This window comes from Thunnus maccoyii, chromosome 2 (genome assembly GCF_910596095.1).
Source record: "Thunnus maccoyii chromosome 2, fThuMac1.1, whole genome shotgun sequence".
Taxonomy (NCBI): Eukaryota; Metazoa; Chordata; class Actinopteri; order Scombriformes; family Scombridae; genus Thunnus; species Thunnus maccoyii.
The window spans coordinates 1481990-1500920 of NC_056534.1; the positions used below are offsets into that span (position 1 = coordinate 1481990).

An 18931-nucleotide genomic window follows, 5' to 3' on the forward strand; every position below is an offset into this window, starting at 1 on the left:
CGCAGATATTTAGACAAAATCAACCAAGACCAAAAGACTTGATCGATTAATCCATAAAGTAATCGATAGATTAATCAATAATGAAAATGATCATTAGCTGCAACACTAAACAGAGTTGACAGAACAGTCATCATGTTTAATGAAGCTGTGAAGAATGTTTATCTTCACTTATTACCTTTTCATTGTTTATTTCCTGTTAGTTGTTACTATGGCAACAGACACTCTTCCTGGGGTCCATGATAAGAAAATATAATTAACGTTTATTTTTACACTACATGCAATAATTAGCATAGTTATGCAATAGACTAAACATTATAGCAAAAATATGATTTAAAATCTCACTTTTAATGCTTTCAGGTTTGAATATTCATGTCTTTACACAATAAAAACATTTTAACCCTTTTAAAGCAAATAGATTCTGTATTTCGGAGACGAATGAATCCCTGTGTTTGTTCTTCAGGTGGATGTTTGTTCTCTTCTCTGTGTCGTTTGTTTTCTGTTCTCACATTAAAAATGAGTTTTAAACACCTGGACGCACCTGCAGGATTTATGACGTCACAACTAGTTTGGAGCCAATCAGGGTCCAGTATTCAATTTAGTGTGATGTTGAAACTTGAAGCCTCCAGAGAAACAAACACTGAGACTTTACAGTGAAGGAGGAAACGCTTTTTAAACAGCAGTTAAACTTTTAACATTAACTATATTTGCATATTTCATTAATTCTGGATTTTTCAATAAGGGAGGAGTAGATGGAAACTTAGAAGGCTTTTATAAAGTGTTTATGAACTAAAGATGATATAATGAGTGTTATTGAAGTCTGTATCTAACCCGGTGTTGGCTCTGGGTCTCACCTGCCCCGGCAGCAGCAGCGGGTCTCCCTGCCGGGCCAGCAGCCACTGTCCCGGGCGGCAGAGCTCCAGCAATCCGCCGGTGAACCGCTCGGCTGCGGCCCAGCGGAGGCTCTGCCTGCTGCGGGCTCCCAGCACCACTCGGTCCAGGCTGACCGGCTCCAGAGCCCGGACGGTCCCAGTGCTGCCGAGCCTCTGCAGCCCGTGGAGCCGCAGGAAGAGGCGGCTGGTGAGCAGCCTGACGCGGCCGCCGTGCTCGGTGTCCGCCCGGGTCCCGGGCTCGGCGTCGGCCGCCGGACCCTCCTCGCTGGCCGGGTGAACGCGCAGTAAAATGCCCGGCTTCCCGCAGCCGTGAGGCCGCTGCGGGATGAAGAGGACCGTCGGTGGGTCCGAGTCATTCTGGAAAACGGAACCCAGCTGAGACTTTGACACCAGAACATCCAGAGGACTCAGGTGAGCCGGGAAACTCTCCAAACTGCACAACTCCACCTGCACCGCCATCTTGGACCTGCGTCATCACCGCGGCTTGTTTACAGTTTCAGGCGCGTCATCAGCGCCCCCAGCGGCCGAGCCGAGGAACTGCAGCTCACAACCTTTAAAACCTTTAAATCAATATAAATATGGCTTATATCAATAATCAATTATTATTATGATTGTAATGGTGGAAATTAGCGAAGCAAATTTACTGAAGAACTGTACTTTGAGGCTCTTGTTCTTGATTTATTTACTTATTTCCATTTGATGCTACTTTCTACTTTTCTTTCTACATCTGTGTACATTGACTCTCCTCTGACAGTGACGACTACTCACCTGGATTTTTATTTTATTACATTGTACATCACATCTGGTATATTTCAGATTCATATTTTAATAATCTCTGTGTATACTTCTATCATATGTATATGCATTGTGTAAATTATGCCAGTATCAATGCAGACTTAATTCTAACATCCATGGACGATCCTGCACCTTAGCAATATCAAATATAATAACAAATAGTATATTATAGATATAGTTATATCTCTAGTCTCTATTCTACTTTTAATTATTCTATTTACTCATTTTAACTTTTATTGTTATTTTTTATATTTGAGTTAGTCTATTTAGTTATTGTATATATTTTAGCCGTAACTGTATTTGTTTCTTTTCTCTACCTGACTGTTTTTGTATTTTGATTTATGTCAAGTGGCTTCTGTAACACTTGAATTTCCCTTTTGGGATTAATAAAGTAATCTATTTACTCATTTCAGAGGGTAATATTGCACTTTCTACTCCACTATATTTATCTGACAGCTTTAGTTACTTTTCAGATTAAAGTTTTACACAATAAGTTATATGTTTGTGTCTGTGTCATGTCTCTGACATTTCCCCTCACATGGTTTCAAATAAATAACTGTTTGAGGTCTAAAGAGATAAAACTCTTTCACAAAAATGCAAAGATTAAAGAAAAAATTCATCATGATGTCTGATGAATGTCTTTTCTCCTCTTAGATTTATCTTGTAACCTTCACAAAGTAATTCAAAGCTCCACCTCAAGCGGCTACAACAGTAACATGCTGCTTATGCATTGACCATTAAATTTATTTAATATATCAGTCACGACCTGATGTTCTGTAAAACGAGTACTTTAACTTCAGTACTTCATTTAAATGTAGCTGGTAATATTTTTCATGCAGGACTTTTACTGGTAATGAAGTATTTTTTATATTGTGGTATTGATACTTTTATTCATGTAAAGTACTTCTTCCACCAGTCTGCTACTACTAATAATAATTAAATAATAATATGCAGGTTTATTATTCATAACCAAATTATTATTGTCACATTTACAGACAGTTGTGATATATATTACATACATGTTACATTATTTATTACATTTCAGTGGAGACGTTCAGTTGTAGAGTCCTAAATGAAACATGAAAATAGACACAACAGATAAGGAAACGTGACCAGATAATAGTAATATATATATATATATATATATATTGGAGATTGTAGGCAAAGACTGTGATGGTTCTGCAGCATTTCTGTCCAGGTGATGACGTCACATGACCCAGAGGAGGAAGAGGAGGAGGACGCGGTGGCAGACACTGGCAGATGTGAATCAGCAAACGTGCATTTTCATATTAAGTTTGGCAGAAATCAACAGTTTTCTTTAAGTTATTGAGTTTACAAGAAGGTGTTCCCATCTCTCTGTCTCATCCCCCACAGGATGATTTATTTGTGTGTTTATTGCTTGTCTGAGTTTGAGCTGGTTTTATAGTTTAAACATCATGTTACGTCAAACACCAGGAGGCATCAGTGGTCATTATCAGCTGAGAGATGAATACAGCCTCCATATGAAACCTGTAGTTCCATCAGCTGATTGGCTGTCTGACTCTAAGCTTTCTACTTGTAAACAGGAACAAAAATAAAGATCCTAACTGAAAATGTGTTATATTGAGACCTCCAAACAATTATTTCATTAAACTTAAAGGACGGTTCAAAATGCTTCCAGTGTGTTAAAACAGCAGTCAGGTGTTCATATGAACAGTGAAAGAGGTTTTCCTCGCTGTAATCATTCCACCTGTTCATACTGGATATTAAAAGATCCTTCAAATGTGCTTTCAATGCATAAAAAAGTCTGTGTGAAGCTTCTATTCAGCTTCAGCAGTCTGAGTTAGTCATATCAAGTGGATATCTGACACATTTACAGTCTTTTTAGCAACAACAAAAAAGAGGGACTTTGGCACTAAAAAGACTGTAACATTGAAAGATATCTACTTGATTTGACTCATTTGGACGCTGAAGCTTCATATTAGCTTCAGATAAACTTTTAAATACATTTTTGCACAGAAGGAGGACTGTGGATTTTGTCCTCCATCACTTCCATTGTAAGGTCATTATGAAGGGATCTTCTAATGGTCAGTATGAACAGGAGGAATGATTACAGCAAGAAACACAGGCTTCAGTAACTCTTGTTTTAAGACAGACTTGAAAAATTGTGAACCCGTCCTTTAAACGGCTAAACAGCTCCTGTAGCCAGCAGTGCTTTGCATGCTGGGATGTTGAGTGAAATCAACAGTTGCTAGCAGCTAGCTGGAGGATGAATTGAGGTCCAACCTGGACTAGCAACCCACTATGTTGTCTTCTTGATATCTGGGCAGATAGGAATGTCTTTATTTCCTGCCCACAGACACATCTGACCAATGAGAGGAGAGAAAGTTCTCACCCGGCTTTTACTGATGCATTTTAATTCACTTGATTTTTTTTTCTGTGAAAAGAAGCTGAACCAAGTTTACCACCTCATCCACTGATTCAGACCAGAACAAACACACTAGAGGTTTGAAAACATCCTTAGTGGCCAAATTCTGATGACAGTTCCTCAGAGAAATTTGACCCGTCTGCTATTTTTTGTTATTCACTGAGAGGAATCCTCTCATTTGCAGGAACACCCTGATCACAGTCACATAGTTACACACACCTGGAAGCTGCCCAGAACAATCACATTCTCATCTGCCGGCCACTGAGCAGCTCCACTGGAGCAGTTGGGGTTGAGGGCACCTCAGTGTTGGTAACGATGGCTTCTCTTTCACTTTATCCTGCCGGCCCAGGGATTGAACCATGACACCAACCAGCCACAAGCTTGCTGCTCTAACCTTTAGGCCAACACTGCCCTGCTTTTATCTATAGTGATTGGGCTTCAAGCCAGTAATTTGTTGAGTGTAGACTAATAATGCAGCATGTGCCATCTTGTTGTGTCCAATCAAAACCTAAACTTTCTACAGACTTGAGACCTGTGGACAAGTAAAGATGGACTCAATCTGGCACTCTGGAAAGTCTGGACCCACATCAGGTTGGGTCTTTCTGTTTACTGGAAACCAGTGAGAAAAGAAAGACAAGACACTGTTTCACATGACCAAGACTTTACTTCACAGCTCAGTGCCCATCGACCCCCTACAAACACAACATGGGCTCCAACAACCAGCAGACCTTTGCACCATCAGCAGAATCCAAGCAGGTAAAACTTCCTCTCATGGTTAACCCTGTTTTTCTCATGCGTAAAAAACAGGCATAGTGCCAACACATTGGAACAGAAGGTTAAAGACTTGAAATGTACACTTTGCTTGGCAAGATAAAAAATAAAGATGTCTTTATGGGAAATGATTCTATTATATACAATTCAGAGCATAAACAAAATAAAAACACCCAGAAAATAGAATGATTAAAGCATGCCCATTGTCACACCATGAGGAGGAGGCGAGCAATTAATTTTGTGTTCACATCGAACTCTTCTCTTTATCCAAGACCATAGTAAGTACAGGATATAGTTAGGAATCTCTTATCATGTTAATATAGTTCGGGCATTCAAGTAAGTCCAATTTGATCTTTTTTTTGTTGGCCTGTGTATCCCAATAGGAAGGGGAGAACGATATCAAATCATTTAAAGGTATAGATTTTTGTACTTGTCGTTTTCCCTCTACAAATTCAAAGTATTTGTGATATACTTTACCATGCAATGTGAACCAAGCAGGGTACTGTCAATGGAAGAGTAGTAGTATAGCTGTGGACAAGCTGGGAGTACTGTGTTAAGGTGAGAGTCTCTGGACCTGGACTTGTTGGAAGCCATGATTCTCAGCTCCAGAAACCAGTTAAATCAGGGATTGACCAGGGAGTAGCAGACGCATCCATAGCACCATGGCAGCAACGCTCCTGTACGACAGTCAGTCAAGATTACTGGAAGCCCATGAAGATAGTTCTGTAAGCTGTCCTTGGAAATAATAAGAGGTCCGTATACATTAAATGAATTGAAGGAGGTCATTGTAACATCACAGTCTAACATGGAATCAGGTGAGAACCTTTGAGGCGTAGCTTGTCCGAAGACTGATTATACACAAACATGTCTCAGCGATGAGTCTCTTTGTATTATCTAGCGGGCACTGACTTCTCCCTGGCGTTCGGTTTCCCCTTAGCTGGAGTAGCTGGTTTTGGCCTGGTCCGAGCGGGCGTGGTGCTAGAAGATGACTGAGCGGTGGCTTCCTGCGAGGCGCTGCGCCGCATGGTTGTTGTAGTCCTGGGCGGTAGCACGGGGACAGTTGGGGCTCGAACGGAGAGGGGCTGCCTGGACGGACATACTCTCTGAGGGGAGGGGCTGTCAGTCCTGCAGTGGGTGGAGCTAAGGCTGCGGCGGGTTCCAAATAGGACTCGGAGGGGCATTCGAGGGCTGCCCGACTGGACGGGGACAGCAGAAGGACGGGGACATGAGGAGGAGGACCTGGGTGGGACAGGTTTGGATTTTCGTTGGGTGCTGAGAGTGCTTAGTCCAATTTTCTGATGCCTGGGGACAGAAGAGTAAATTGAAGATGTTTTTTTCTTTGAATATTATTGAAATATTTATGCTTTAAAATTGAAACACATATACACCAAAAGCAAGACACAAAAACATACCCATTACTGAAGGACGATGCTCCTTCGGTAGTGCTGGGCTCTGGCAAGGAGAGAGGAGAAGGAACAGTGGCAAACTTCCCTGAAGGCCTCTTTACGGGGGTGACGGGCCTGGGGATCCTGCTCCTGGACTCCTTGGAGCCCTGCTCTTCTGTTGGTTTGAGACGGGAGCTCCTCTTGGACTCGTCCGAGGTATGAGTGTCCTCCTCTGAGCCGGTGGTGGACAGAGTTTCTGAAGCCCTCCGATGCTCATCATCTCCAGAGGACAACGATGACGATGTCCCAGATAGCATCCTCCTCCTCATCCAGCGACCCTGCTGCTTCTGGACCAGCATGCGGGCCAAGTCCAGCTGCCTGGCTCGCTGCTGAAGCCGAGCCCGTGCCGAGAGGGAGGAGGACTGCTCAGAGCCTGAGTCTTCTTCAGAGATGAGCACAGGGATTCGGCTACGGATCCTGGGCTTTATGGCCCCTGGTAGCTCGGATTCGGTTATCTGAAACTTGGCAGCTTCTTCACTGGACGATGGCTGTTTCTGTTCTTGCACTGGTGACATGGCTTCTGGGACAGGCTCCAAAGACTGAGCCAGGACAGGTGATGGACCGTTCTCAATTTTGGGGTGTTTGTCAACTGGTGGAGGTTGGTCTGGTACAGATTCCTCTGGAGGCTCTTCTGTCACTGGTGCTCCCCCCTGCTCATGGGTATCATCCTCTACAGCCACATCCTTCATGATGGCCAAGACTTCCCGGTCACTGTCCTTGGCAGAGTGACCGTTGGAAGACATGACATTGAGGTGTGATGTCTCTGCAATATGGATGAAAGTGCGCTCAACTTTGGTGAAGGGTGGTGAAGCAGGAGCAATGGGAGTGGAAGGCCTCAGGTCTGACCTGAGAGCAGGGGACAAACGGCCAGTCTCAGAGGGCTCTGGCTGGATTGCCTCCCCAACCAGAAGGCGGTCGTTACGGGGAGTTAGGGCAAATGGTGTGGCTAACTCGCCCTCCAGAACATGATCGCCACCAGACGGGGACTTACGAGTGTCTCCAGGTGAGAAGAGGACAAGGGTCTTGGAGGCATCCTCCAGATCAGGGTCTGCATCAGCAGCTGAGGCGTGCTCCCTTTGGCCCCTCTGGTCCTCCGCCATGAGTGTGGAAGGTGCAGCTTCCTGGCTGCGTTCAGTGCTCTTCTGACTGGCCTCGCTGTTGGACTCGCTCTTTGTGACATCATCATCTTTCGGCCCTGGAGGTTCTGGGATGTCTTCCTCTGGTGTGGCGAAGCTCCGGCGTTGTGGCAAGGTACCAGTCAGCATGACTGTGAGGAAGTCGGCCCTCTTGGCCTGAAGCTGAGGAAGGATGTGGAAATGCTCCTTCTCGTCGCTCTGGCCTTTTGTCCGATAGTCTGGGGAGGGTGGTGAGGGGGTGCTCTGCTCCGTGGGCGACAACACCTGGAAACAATGCAACAACACTCTTTATTATTGTTGAATCAACTCAGAACAAGACAGAATGCAACTCCAAAAAAACATTGAGGAAGGAGTTCACTGATACATATCACAATGCATTCACACAAGGGCAGCACACATTAGTACCTCGTAGACTGTGGTGTCATCAACACATTGATGACACCACATGACAGATGGAAGCCAGAAATTGTGCCCATATTTATTTGGAGCACAGTATAACATGCACAATGTCTTAGAACATCTTTAAAAAAGAATATATAAAGATCGAAAACAAGTCATTTGACTTAATTCGACATTGTTGGTTAAAGATAAATTTCCTGTTGATGCTTTAAATAGCTTGGTGGTTAGCTTGTTAGCTTGACCTCTAACTAGTAGCCTTACACATTGCCTGGACTTTGTTCAAAATCACTCCCTCATTCATTCATTCACTACTCCCTATAAAATAAGACACTCAATAGTCTATGTCATGGACACTTTTTTCAATCCATTGTGGAATTTTGAGGTCACTATATAGTGGATAAATTTACACACTTGGATTCTCAAATTTGGACACTGAAATAAAATGGCAGACAGTAAAAACAGAGGACTATGTGGTAAATAGGGAGTGATTTCGGACACAGTCCTAGTTAAATAGCAGGTTAGTTGTGTCATTATTTTTGAGGAAGCAAATGTGATAATGTGCTTTCACATTCTCCCAATAAGAACGACCACAGGAAGTGATGTATTTCCCCCCAAAACCATTTTAATGTCATTTTGGTTGTACACAAGCTTTTCAAGATTGTCTAGATTACATACATTGATATAAAAGGCACAAAAAATGCATTGCAGAGTTTATCCTTAGACAGCACGCAGTCTGATATCAGGTGATTTTCAAGTGTTTCCCTTCATAAAGATTTAACATACAGCCTGTACATACATACTAAACCCCACTAATTATCATGCTATTAGAGATTAACTGCAAACCTAATTACTTTCTACATTTCTGTATATATGTACACAGTTATCATTGGATTTACAAAAAGTTTAAAATACATGCTTTACCTGTAAATTATACAAGCAGTACTGTACAATCATATAGTGATAGAAAAAAAATGCTTACTTGTATAATACACGTGAAAGACACTCACGGATCATCACACTAAATAAACACTGTGAGCTCTTCAATCCTCTTTACCTCAACTACAGAAACTCTGCTTTTATTGCAAAAACTTCAAAGGAACATTCAGATATTTTAGCCTAGCTTAGCAAAGAAAAACTGTAGGTGGGGGGAAACTGCTAGCCTAGCCCCATTACGACAGAAAATCCATCTTACAACAACTCTGTCTGATTTACATGTTGTGTCTTATTTATTAAACAAGTGCCGAATTGATTAATATAGTTTTCATCTGTGCCTAGTGCAGAGACACATTTAGCCTAGTTTAGCAGAGAGAAGAAGCAGGTTAAAATACTAGCATTATGAGAACATCTACCTTCTAACATATCCAAGTCTGTTTGATTTACATGTTGTATTGTGTTTATTGGACAGGTGTAGAAGCAGAAGTGTAAAAAGGAGATATTGCGGTTTTAGCAGCAGTTAGCATTGGAGCTACTTGTTGACCAACAGCCGCTGGGCACAGTGACTGCACCCAGCATCTCTAAAGTCCTGAACTCACAGTGGGTTATCAGGTTTGAGCTCTGTATGAACTCTACCATCAACTAGCGCTGCCGCCTAAACGTGTTTTTGTTTTAGCCGTGTCATCGTACACAGAGCAATGAAGAATAACAGTGTGGGAGACTCTCAATAGATTGCTACGACCTGCAAGGTGTGGGTCACGTGACCAACAGGGGTAACTTAACTAGCACTAACGCTAGCAAGCTAATCTGTTTGCATGTTTACTTCCATCTGCCTGACTATTGTGAACTGGTATATTCTAATCTTTCAATAGGAACTGATTATTGAACATTACGTTTGTTGTTGAGCTAATTGAGCTGTGTCGCTTATCTCATATTTCTCTAGTGATGAACAGATCTGCTGGAAGCCTTGAGCTGGGTGATAAACCCAAAAATTTGAGGGAAAATTCAGTGATAATAGAACTGTAAGACACACTGAAAACATTTGACGGAATCCTTAAATATTTGCATGATTATTCAAGATGGATATAATATATTTTGGAAGGAGGTTAGTTGGTTACAAAAAATAATAGAGGTGAAAGAATAAAGAAACAAAACATCAGTAATAATGTTCAATATTTATAAAACTATTGATAGATAAGAAAAAGCAGGGACCTCTGAGAAGGACTATTTTGAGATCTGTGACAGACATGAATATATGATATATACATACAGTATCTGAAATACATATCATGGAAATGTTTTTTTGTGTGTTTGTGCTGTATGCCAATAAAAAATAATTTAGAAAAAAAAAGAAAAAGCATGAACCACAAGCACATGACTGAAAAGTCCAATATTTGGGCAAAACTGGAAGATTCGTATTTGGGTACAGCCCTACTGTCAACTACATCCAGCTGACTACAGGAAGGACTTTTTTCTAGCTTGTTACCGTAAATAAGGTAGGAGCTAAGCTAGCAGATTCCCCCTGCTTCCAGTCTTTGTGCTAAGCTAGGCTAAACACATCCTGAACATGTCTTTGTACTGGATGCACAGAGATGAAACTGATATCCACCTTCTACTCTGGAGAAGATGGATATTTTTAAGATTTCCTAATAATCTGAATGTCCCACTAAGAACCAACTACTAGTGACACAAAGAGTGAGTTTATGTAACGGTTTTGACAGGTGAGGTCCATACTGATCTGCTTAACAAACAGGTGAATGTAGCATAGAACGAAGCTAGCATGTAAGTACAAGTGTTCACCTTTAAAAACACACTGCACTTTTGTTCTGTCTGCAGACACATTATTTGTACATTATCACCCTGTTATTCCATAAATATCAGCACTAACATATCAAACATGGATAATGAAATGTATGTTTGGGAGAAGCATGATATAATTTTATACAATTATAGAATTCTAGTGTGTGACTCATGAGGTATAAATGTTCTGTGACGGACTGAAATACACAATCTGTGGAGCTAAAGGTGCACGTGACAACATCATGCTAACGGATTTTGGCTAATTCCTCACACTTGGTTTTGAGGTAAGTTTAAGGAAATAAAGGCTTCAAATTCACAGTATTGCAGATGTGATGTAAACATATTTTTTTGCTGTTGACAAAAATCTTAAAATGTCAACTTTTCAGAGGCTGAAAAAAAAGCTGCTTCACTTTTAGTCTGAGCAATTTTGATGTTTTTCCGCGGGTGGTTTGAAAGGTTTGACGGGCCCAGAGAAAGCAGGAGTTAGGACACTGTATATGTGACATTTCTGTTTAGCATCACATCTGAATACTGTAGAAGCTGCACTTCTACATATCATCAATTTCTCAACAACAAAACTGGAACACATTTTTTTTTTTGGTTTTCAAGAAATCACTTTACAAGTTACAATTGCAGGTTTACTGTTGTTTCTCGCTCAAATCAACTCGAACCCAATTCATGACATTTCATGAGTAGCAGCAGTTAGGCTGACACTACACCTCCAACAAAATTCGACGGTCAAAAAGGCCACAATGGAGTGCCATATTGTTTGGCAGGCTGGCAATATGTCTATTTGTTTAAATGTTGCACTTTGTTAAATAAATAGTTGGTGTCTTTATACAAGCATTTGCTGACAGCACCATATTCAGCAGCAGTTTGCAGCCTTTCAGAGCACATTTTGTTTGGAGTGTACTGCCAGCCTTACGAAAGTATAAAGGCTTGAAGGACAATTCCAAACTTTGTTTTTTTAGGTCCTGGGTTTTGTAGTATTGACCATAATTCTTACAGACCTGAATGAATAAAGGAACATGCCCAAAAATGTCTAATCAATGGTCCATTGACCTGGAAACTGCTGTAGATTCAGCGCAAACCAGGAAGCAGGTTTGTTTACTTAAAATTTGCTTTCTCAAGTCATGGAATTATGTCCAAAATTACAGAAATGTGACCCAGGTTGTAGAAAAATAACCTCATCCATCCAGAGCTGTCAGCTGACTCATTAAATACTGAAGAAGTCCTTGATGCCTTTACAGCATCATCACTTCCTGGACTAACAAACAAAACACTGGGTGTAAATTTTCACAACACTGCAGAAGAAAAAGATGTGATCAGTAAGATCTGATGTTACGGATTCTCTAACTATCAGGACTAATAAGGCTCCTGTTGCTTCTTTATCATTTTAAAGTCCACTCAACAGTTCTGATCCGTGAGTATCCACTGTAGTAGCAGTGTGAGTTATATACAAAATAATCACAGATGTTTTTCAGTCAGAGGTGTATATTCACTGTGTTTTCCTTGTGGTAATTACAGTACAGTGCTGTTTTTTGTCATTTTACAGTCAGAGGTGTGCGTCGTACAAACAGTAGATCTCATGCAAAGAGTGGTGACAGTCGGTAAACAGTCTTTTGGTACGACATACTGTCATTAATGCTGCAGATCGTTTTTTAAAAGTCAGCAGAGTGAGCACGCTGACAGCTTTCTACTGCCTGTTTTTAACTGAATGTGGCACTGTGTTCATGTTGACACAGGACAAAAACATTGACATGTATCAGTGACAATCTTGTACGGTAGGTGAATCATTTTGCAGGCGTGCAAAATAAAGATAGCAGCTAGTCCACTTCATACATTCTCTAAGTGGTTGTACTGTAATGCTATGCTAAATATAAAATGGTCAGGAGGCCCTGAACTCCTGTAAGCAAGCAGCATGAAAACAAACTCAGGTTATCCTCATCAGACTGAAGCGTAATGAGCCAGCACTGAGGGACACCCCCTGCTCAGGCTGAGATAATGCCTCAAATACAAGCTTAATGAAAACAGCAAGTGGTGCATATTTAGTTAATGTAGCCCTTTAACACATTGAGAAAGCAACAGTTTGGCTTTCATTGCACAAAACGGCCGTCCTAGCTAGTCTCTTGTAGCCAGATTTTGAACTATTGGCATAAATTCGTTAGCAGAGACAACTTTGACTTCGGAGAAGAACATTCAGAGCATGAAACCACAGACCGTTGCTTTGGTATGACGTTAGCAGTGGCCACATGTGGAACAGTGCTTCATGACTCAACACTTCAACAAACACAATGGTTCGTTGTTCTTACGGTGATGTGGTGGAGACTACACACACACACCGACAAACTACCTCAAAAATGTTTTTAGATTTTCTACTAAGAGCTCCATCATGGCTGAGGATTTCATCAAAATAAAGACTTTTACGTCTTTTAAGGATCTTTTGCTGTGATATTATAAGAGAGCGTAAATGTGACAAATTCTTTTTCTTGTTCTCTGTTTTTGTGGCTGCTGTGGTTTTGTTGTAAGATGTTTGTTTCAATGTGGACTAATGAACCAATCAGTGTGTAGACACCATGTAGACACTGACGACAGCCAACGAGGCTCTGAACAGTGGAACGGACTTAGCTAGACTACGTCTAAGTGAACTATTGATGTTGTTTTTCTAGTATTGTTCTTTCCTGGTGGTAAATCTCACTTCTTTTCAAGCATTTCAGAGCAGTTTTAACAGACTGTTTGTCTGCTTGACACATCCTGTTTTGCAGGTTTTAATCACTTGAATTTCTGTTGATTTTTAGTGTTTCTGGAATTTTGCATCAAAATAATTTTTTAACGCTGTTTTTGATTTTTTTGACCAAACACCACACACGAGTAATCAAAGCTCGTAACGCTTTGGTTTGGATTAGTGGATGTTGGTTGTTCTGACTCTTCCACTAAATAAATCACCAAAAAACTATTTTTAACAATTTTCTTTTAACACTCTGTCAAAGAATCTACTTAGATCTTACAATTTCAAAATGTCGAGACATGTTAACGTACTTTCACTCAAACCAACAAATAACACAACAACATCCTTCCTGTTTTCCACTGAACCAGACTCTGGCTACATTTCCTATGCATGCCCTTAATATTATAACTGTAAAGTTATTCTGTCTTACTGTTTATGAAATGGACAAAGTGGCGAACTGCGCTGTGAAATGAGAAATCCTTCGCTCTGCTCTACTGGAACCATTACAGGATCATACTGGTGGTTCTGCAGGTTTTATCCTGATAAGTTTTTGACAAAACAAAGTGAGCATTTTTCCAAATCATCCATCAGCTTTTAAATTGATTTCCCTCCTTTCTGGCGGCACATGGTTTCAGTTAATCTCTGTGAAAATCAACTTTCAGAGACTTGACATTTGCTGCAGAGAGATAATCATCACCGCCAACTTTAAGCCACCTTTACTGTTTAGCTTAACTTTAGCTAACTTAAAACTGTAAAACTGTGCAGCAAATTCAGTTAATTCCAATGAAATTGCTGCGATGAGTGGATTCCCTCACTGGGGCCACGTAAATTTGCACATTTTGTGATTTTGGTCGACGGCTAAGAATACTACGATACCAACGAGTCTCAAAATAGCTGGCTAGCCAGTTAGCGGTTAGCATGCTAGTTACAGCAGTTCAGCCTGCGAGTTATAATCACTAAGGCAACAACCGTCCACATCCACCTATTTCACGTCTTTCACAAGCAAATGTCACTTCCTGTTGTGACTGCCGCTTTATCATGTTGTCCAGCAGGTGAGTTTAGCAGCAAAAAAACTCTCAACTTGGTAGTTAGTTTAAAAATGCTTCAAGTCTCTGCAGGTTGATTTAGGGAAATGATCATAAAACATGTAAACTACCAGTATGTCCCTTTAAATAAGTCTTTTTTTTTTATAACATCCCACATTTCACTTATTGCATCTGTGTTTTGCATCCATGTAGCGAGACTGTCGGCCCGACCTGATCCCCCTCTCCGGTCTACTCAGTGATAAAGTGCTACAGTGAAGTCCAGCAGTAAGAAAATAGTGATGGAAAGGAAGCACGATGGAAATAAGACAAGTGATCCAAAAACATCACAAGCTGTCAGAACCAGGAAAACCTCAACACAGTCCACTGCGAAATAGATTTCAATACACGATGAAGCTCACTGCCAAAACAGACAAAACTAAGATGACACATCAGTCAGCTGTATAACTCTTCATCACCTCTGCTGGCTCAGTCATAGACAGACAGCCTTTATAAACCCCAAACAACCAACCAACATGACAGCCCAAACATACGATCTGATGGACCTTTAGGTCAAACATCTGATAGGAATATCTTACAGTGTCTCCACCATCTGAACAAACAACATTAACAAAACTTACTGGCAATTTTAATTGACAATTATGAATGAAACAGGATCAACCTTGTCCTCTGGAAGACCTTTAGATTTAACTCAAACACAACAGCCAAACATGGAACAATGCAGGTTTGACTATGAGACATTAAATCCCCACAACGAAGACCAGCTGTGGTTTCTAAACATACTTCTAGGCCTGCTATCTGGAGATCATGACTTAATTATATCATTAACTCGGTGTTGGTCGGCTTCCTCTCCGTCTCCAGATTGAGAGGAACGACGCCATCATGAAACAGATTTGGACAAAACAGGAAGTACAGAAGCCACAGATAGGTCCTGATCAATACTAAACTGTTTCTGATATCTACAAATGACACGATTATTAAATCCTGATCCCAGGATTAAAGTACAGCTGAAGCTGATGGGAATGTCGTTAGTTTTGTGGACATTTGAATAAAAACCAAGGTATTGGGCAAAGTTTGATCCGATGATGGTGCTAGATGAGGATAAGTCAGAGGATCAATAACGTTATAATAATTCATCCTGAGCGGAACATAAATGTGTGAAATTTTATGGCAATCTATCCAATAATTGTTGAGATATTTCACTAAAAAACTAAAATGTGAACCTCATGGTGGCGCTAGAGAAAAAAAAATCAGAGGATCATCAAAGTCAGTTTAATTCATCGTCTGGGGAACATCAATATGTGTAAAAAATTTGGTGCTGATCCTTTCAGTAGATGTTGAGATATTTCACTAAATAAGTGAAGACTTTGACCTGCTGGTGGCGCTCAAGCGGCAACCTCTGGGGCTGCAAAGTGAAGCCAAAAACTGCAGTTCCTTGAATGAACACTTGAGGCTCCAAAAGCGAGTCAATCCCCATAGACCCCCATGTTAAAATGCCCAACTTTACAGCAGAAATAAACATGTTTACAGCCTGGTACAAACAACGGTTTTGGTCTCTGTAGCTAATTTCCTCTTTCATGACAACTGTACGGGGGGTGAATTTTTTTATAACTCACCCGTTTAAATTTTATTAAGCCATAAAGTTCTGCATAATGAAGGACATGGCTGCTTTGAGTGACAGGTCCACCAGCCGCTAGGTGGCTTGTTTCAGCCGTTCGGCCCCGCCTCTTTGCCCATTTCTGATTGGCTGGGAGTTAGGCAGCGACACGCACTGCCAAGATGGCGACGGCCGCTCTTCAGAAACCAACGAGTGACGTCACGGTAACTACGTCCATATTTTTATACAGTCTATGGTGGCACTAGAAGGAAAATCTGAGGATCACTAAAGTCATTAGGATTCATCCTCTGAAGACAAAGAACGCATGAACCAAATTTCATGACAATTCATCCGACTGTTGTTGAGATGTTTCAATCTGGACCAAAGTGATGGACCGACCAACCACCATTGCCAAAAACCTTAAATATGAGTGCAATGTGTCATCTTAAGAAAATGAGAAAATAAAGTCACAATCTCCAGATAAAGGACCTAAAATAAAACCACAGCTGCTCTCAACTTCATCTTCAAACATTCTTCATAAGTTTTATCAAACGAGAGAAGCAACAAAGTGACACGAGGACCAGAAAAAACACGGATATAAAAATGGGTTTTGTACCATTCTGTAAAACTTTTCTCTAGATATGGTGGTCCTCAACCGCAAAATACAACATTTTATATTACAAAAAACAAAACAAAAACAAGGATTACGTTTCGGCGAATAAATAAATGAGAAATTAGTTAACTTGCTAAAATTAGCAATTGCTACATTCAGCAAAAATCATCAGGTTTTCACAGAGTAGTTTGTGATTTATGTGAGATTTGTTTTTAAAGATGATTTGTTGTGTTAAATGTTTTATATTCTTGTATATTGTCAATTTACTTTCTGTTTTCTCCTAGTGCTTGTCAAGTTTTTCATTATTTTTAAGATTTATGAATAAATATGAAATAAATATTGTGATTTCTGTGATATTTTGGATTGTTCACATTTGTTTTGTGAATTGTTATTGTTGTATTGTTGTATTTTTGTTTTGTTCGTTTGTTTTTATGAAATGTAATCGTGTATTCACTTTGGATCATTTGTTTCCTAAAATTGCGCTCTGCTTTCATTTTTGTTGATTTTTTGTTGATTTTTTTTTTTTTTTTGTAAAGCATTTTGCACTTTAGGGCCACCGTATATCCGCCCAGTGAGTCAGCACAGGAACAGTTTTTATTCTAAAAAAACAAAGACTGTGATTCACACCTCACTCCTCTCTTCATACACAACATTTAATGAGGCTAGAATCAGAGCGAGACGTTCGGGTCACTCGTTTTGTGTCGGTGAAGACGTGAAGCGGTGTCGGTGTATTGCTCAGTGGACGGGATGATCGGAGGGGGGGGAAGTCGAAGGTCTCGGTGCAAAAAACTTGATCGCCGGGACGACCTGCATTCCTCGACGATCGCTCCTTCATTTTTAGCAGGAAAAGCAGGAAAAAAAAACATCAAAAAAAACAAACAAAAACGCACAAACACTGTAAAGCTTAACAGTCTGTTAGCAGTCCCACTCTGTTCCTCTTTTCCTCTTCCGGTTTTCTTTTCCACTTTCCTCTTCCAGTTTCACATGATTTCCACCAGTTTGCCAGTTTGTGGCGTGTGCAACATCAGGTTTGCAGAGAGGCTTTTTTTTTTTTTTTTTTACAGTTTATTGCATGGAAAATATTTCCCGTCGTCAGCACTTTTCTCTCCTCTTCTTCTTCTTCTGTTCCTCTGCACAAAAAGTAATTGGTAGAGCTACGTGTGTGTATGTGTGTGTGTGTGTGTGTGTGTGTGTGTGTGTGTGTGTGTAACTATACGTTTGTTTACCAGCACATCAGTGTTGCTGTGTGCCAGTAATATGGCTTGTTGTGTTTAATTAACATGTGTGGTTATTATCGGGCTCTCAGTGTGTTGGGTTTATATGTGTCTTGTTTCATATATGTGTGTGTATGTTCATGTATGTGTTTATATATGCAGAACCAGCCACCCGGGCGCCCCACACCAACAAGATAGAAATATGCAAATAAATATGTTTTGTTATATGTATATTTATTTCAGAGTGTCCTCCCTGATTTGAACATAAATCTCTTTTGTTTTGAAACTGAAGACAGTTCTTATCTATATAGTCAAATGCTTGTTTATAATGTTTTTATATTTGCACTTTGAATTAAAAACAAACATGTTGCTCAGTAAATAAGATGTTTTTCAGTCTCTGATGAGCTTTTATCGTTATATTTCACATTTTAATGATGAAAGAATGAAACCATAAATTAACAAATACATTATTTAATTGTTAAAGATTACTGTTAATTGCTGCCCTTAATTAACTCCTCAGTGATCCAGACTGCCTTCATACGGTTCGGTTTATGTGTTGGGACACCAGGGTGGAGTCGGGGGGCCACGTTCGGCCCCCGGGGGCCCTGAGGAGGCTTTGACTGGCTGTGCATATATGCGTGATTGATATGTTTGTCCATGTGTGTGTTATACCTGTATATGTCCGTGTCATGTATCATTATATCTCACATAACATGCATACTATCACGTATGTCACATGTATGTGTGTTATGTATGTGTGTGTATGTTACATGTGTGTGCTCTGAGTCCGTCTCTCAGTCCTCTCAGCTGCTGTTCTTGTTCATTAGCTTGGCTAACATCGTCTGCAGCTGCGTCCGCGACATGTTCAGGACTGAGTGTCTGCTCCGAGGGCTGCCGGGTGTCGGCAGGGTGCCGGCGTGCCGCCGCCGGGCCGAGTTGGTGGTGGCGGTGATGTGGGCGGGGCTGCTCTCGGCCGAGCGGCTCCTCTGGATGAAGCTCCCTCCTCCGTGGGGGTACTGCTCCGTCTCCAGGGTGGAGGAGGAGAAGACGTAGGAGGCCAGCCTCCTCAGCTGATTGGGCCGCGGTTGGTGCCTGTCCTCCTCCAACTGCAAACAGACCAATCAGAGAGAGGGAGGGAGGGGAGGTTAACGAGCGGAAAC

General features: G+C 41.0%; 2 protein-coding genes across 5 annotated transcripts in view; both read right to left on the reverse strand.

Moving 5' to 3' along the window:
• The window catches only part of pex6 (peroxisomal biogenesis factor 6), a 14946-nt gene extending 13029 nt beyond the window's left edge, over positions 1–1917 (reverse strand). For 2 of the 3 annotated variants that reach the window (XM_042435201.1, XM_042435181.1), the window contains exon 1: positions 852–1916. In XM_042435201.1, the coding sequence (XP_042291135.1) occupies positions 852–1349 (498 nt within the window). In that variant the 5' untranslated portion in view covers positions 1350–1916. Of the gene's footprint in view, positions 1–851 lie in introns of all 3 variants that reach the window. The other variant, XM_042435190.1, reaches the window with a different exon arrangement.
• Positions 1918–4174: 2257 nt separating this feature from the next.
• Positions 4175–18931, reverse strand: part of ttbk1a (tau tubulin kinase 1a) — a 53099-nt gene continuing 38342 nt past the window's right edge. For both annotated transcript variants that reach the window (XM_042388372.1, XM_042388365.1), the window contains 2 exons: positions 6276–7708; positions 4175–6165 (listed from right to left, as the gene is read on the reverse strand). In XM_042388372.1, coding sequence (XP_042244306.1) covers positions 5754–6165; positions 6276–7708 — 1845 coding nt within the window. In that variant the 3' untranslated portion in view covers positions 4175–5753. The remainder of the gene's footprint in view (positions 6166–6275; positions 7709–18931) is intronic.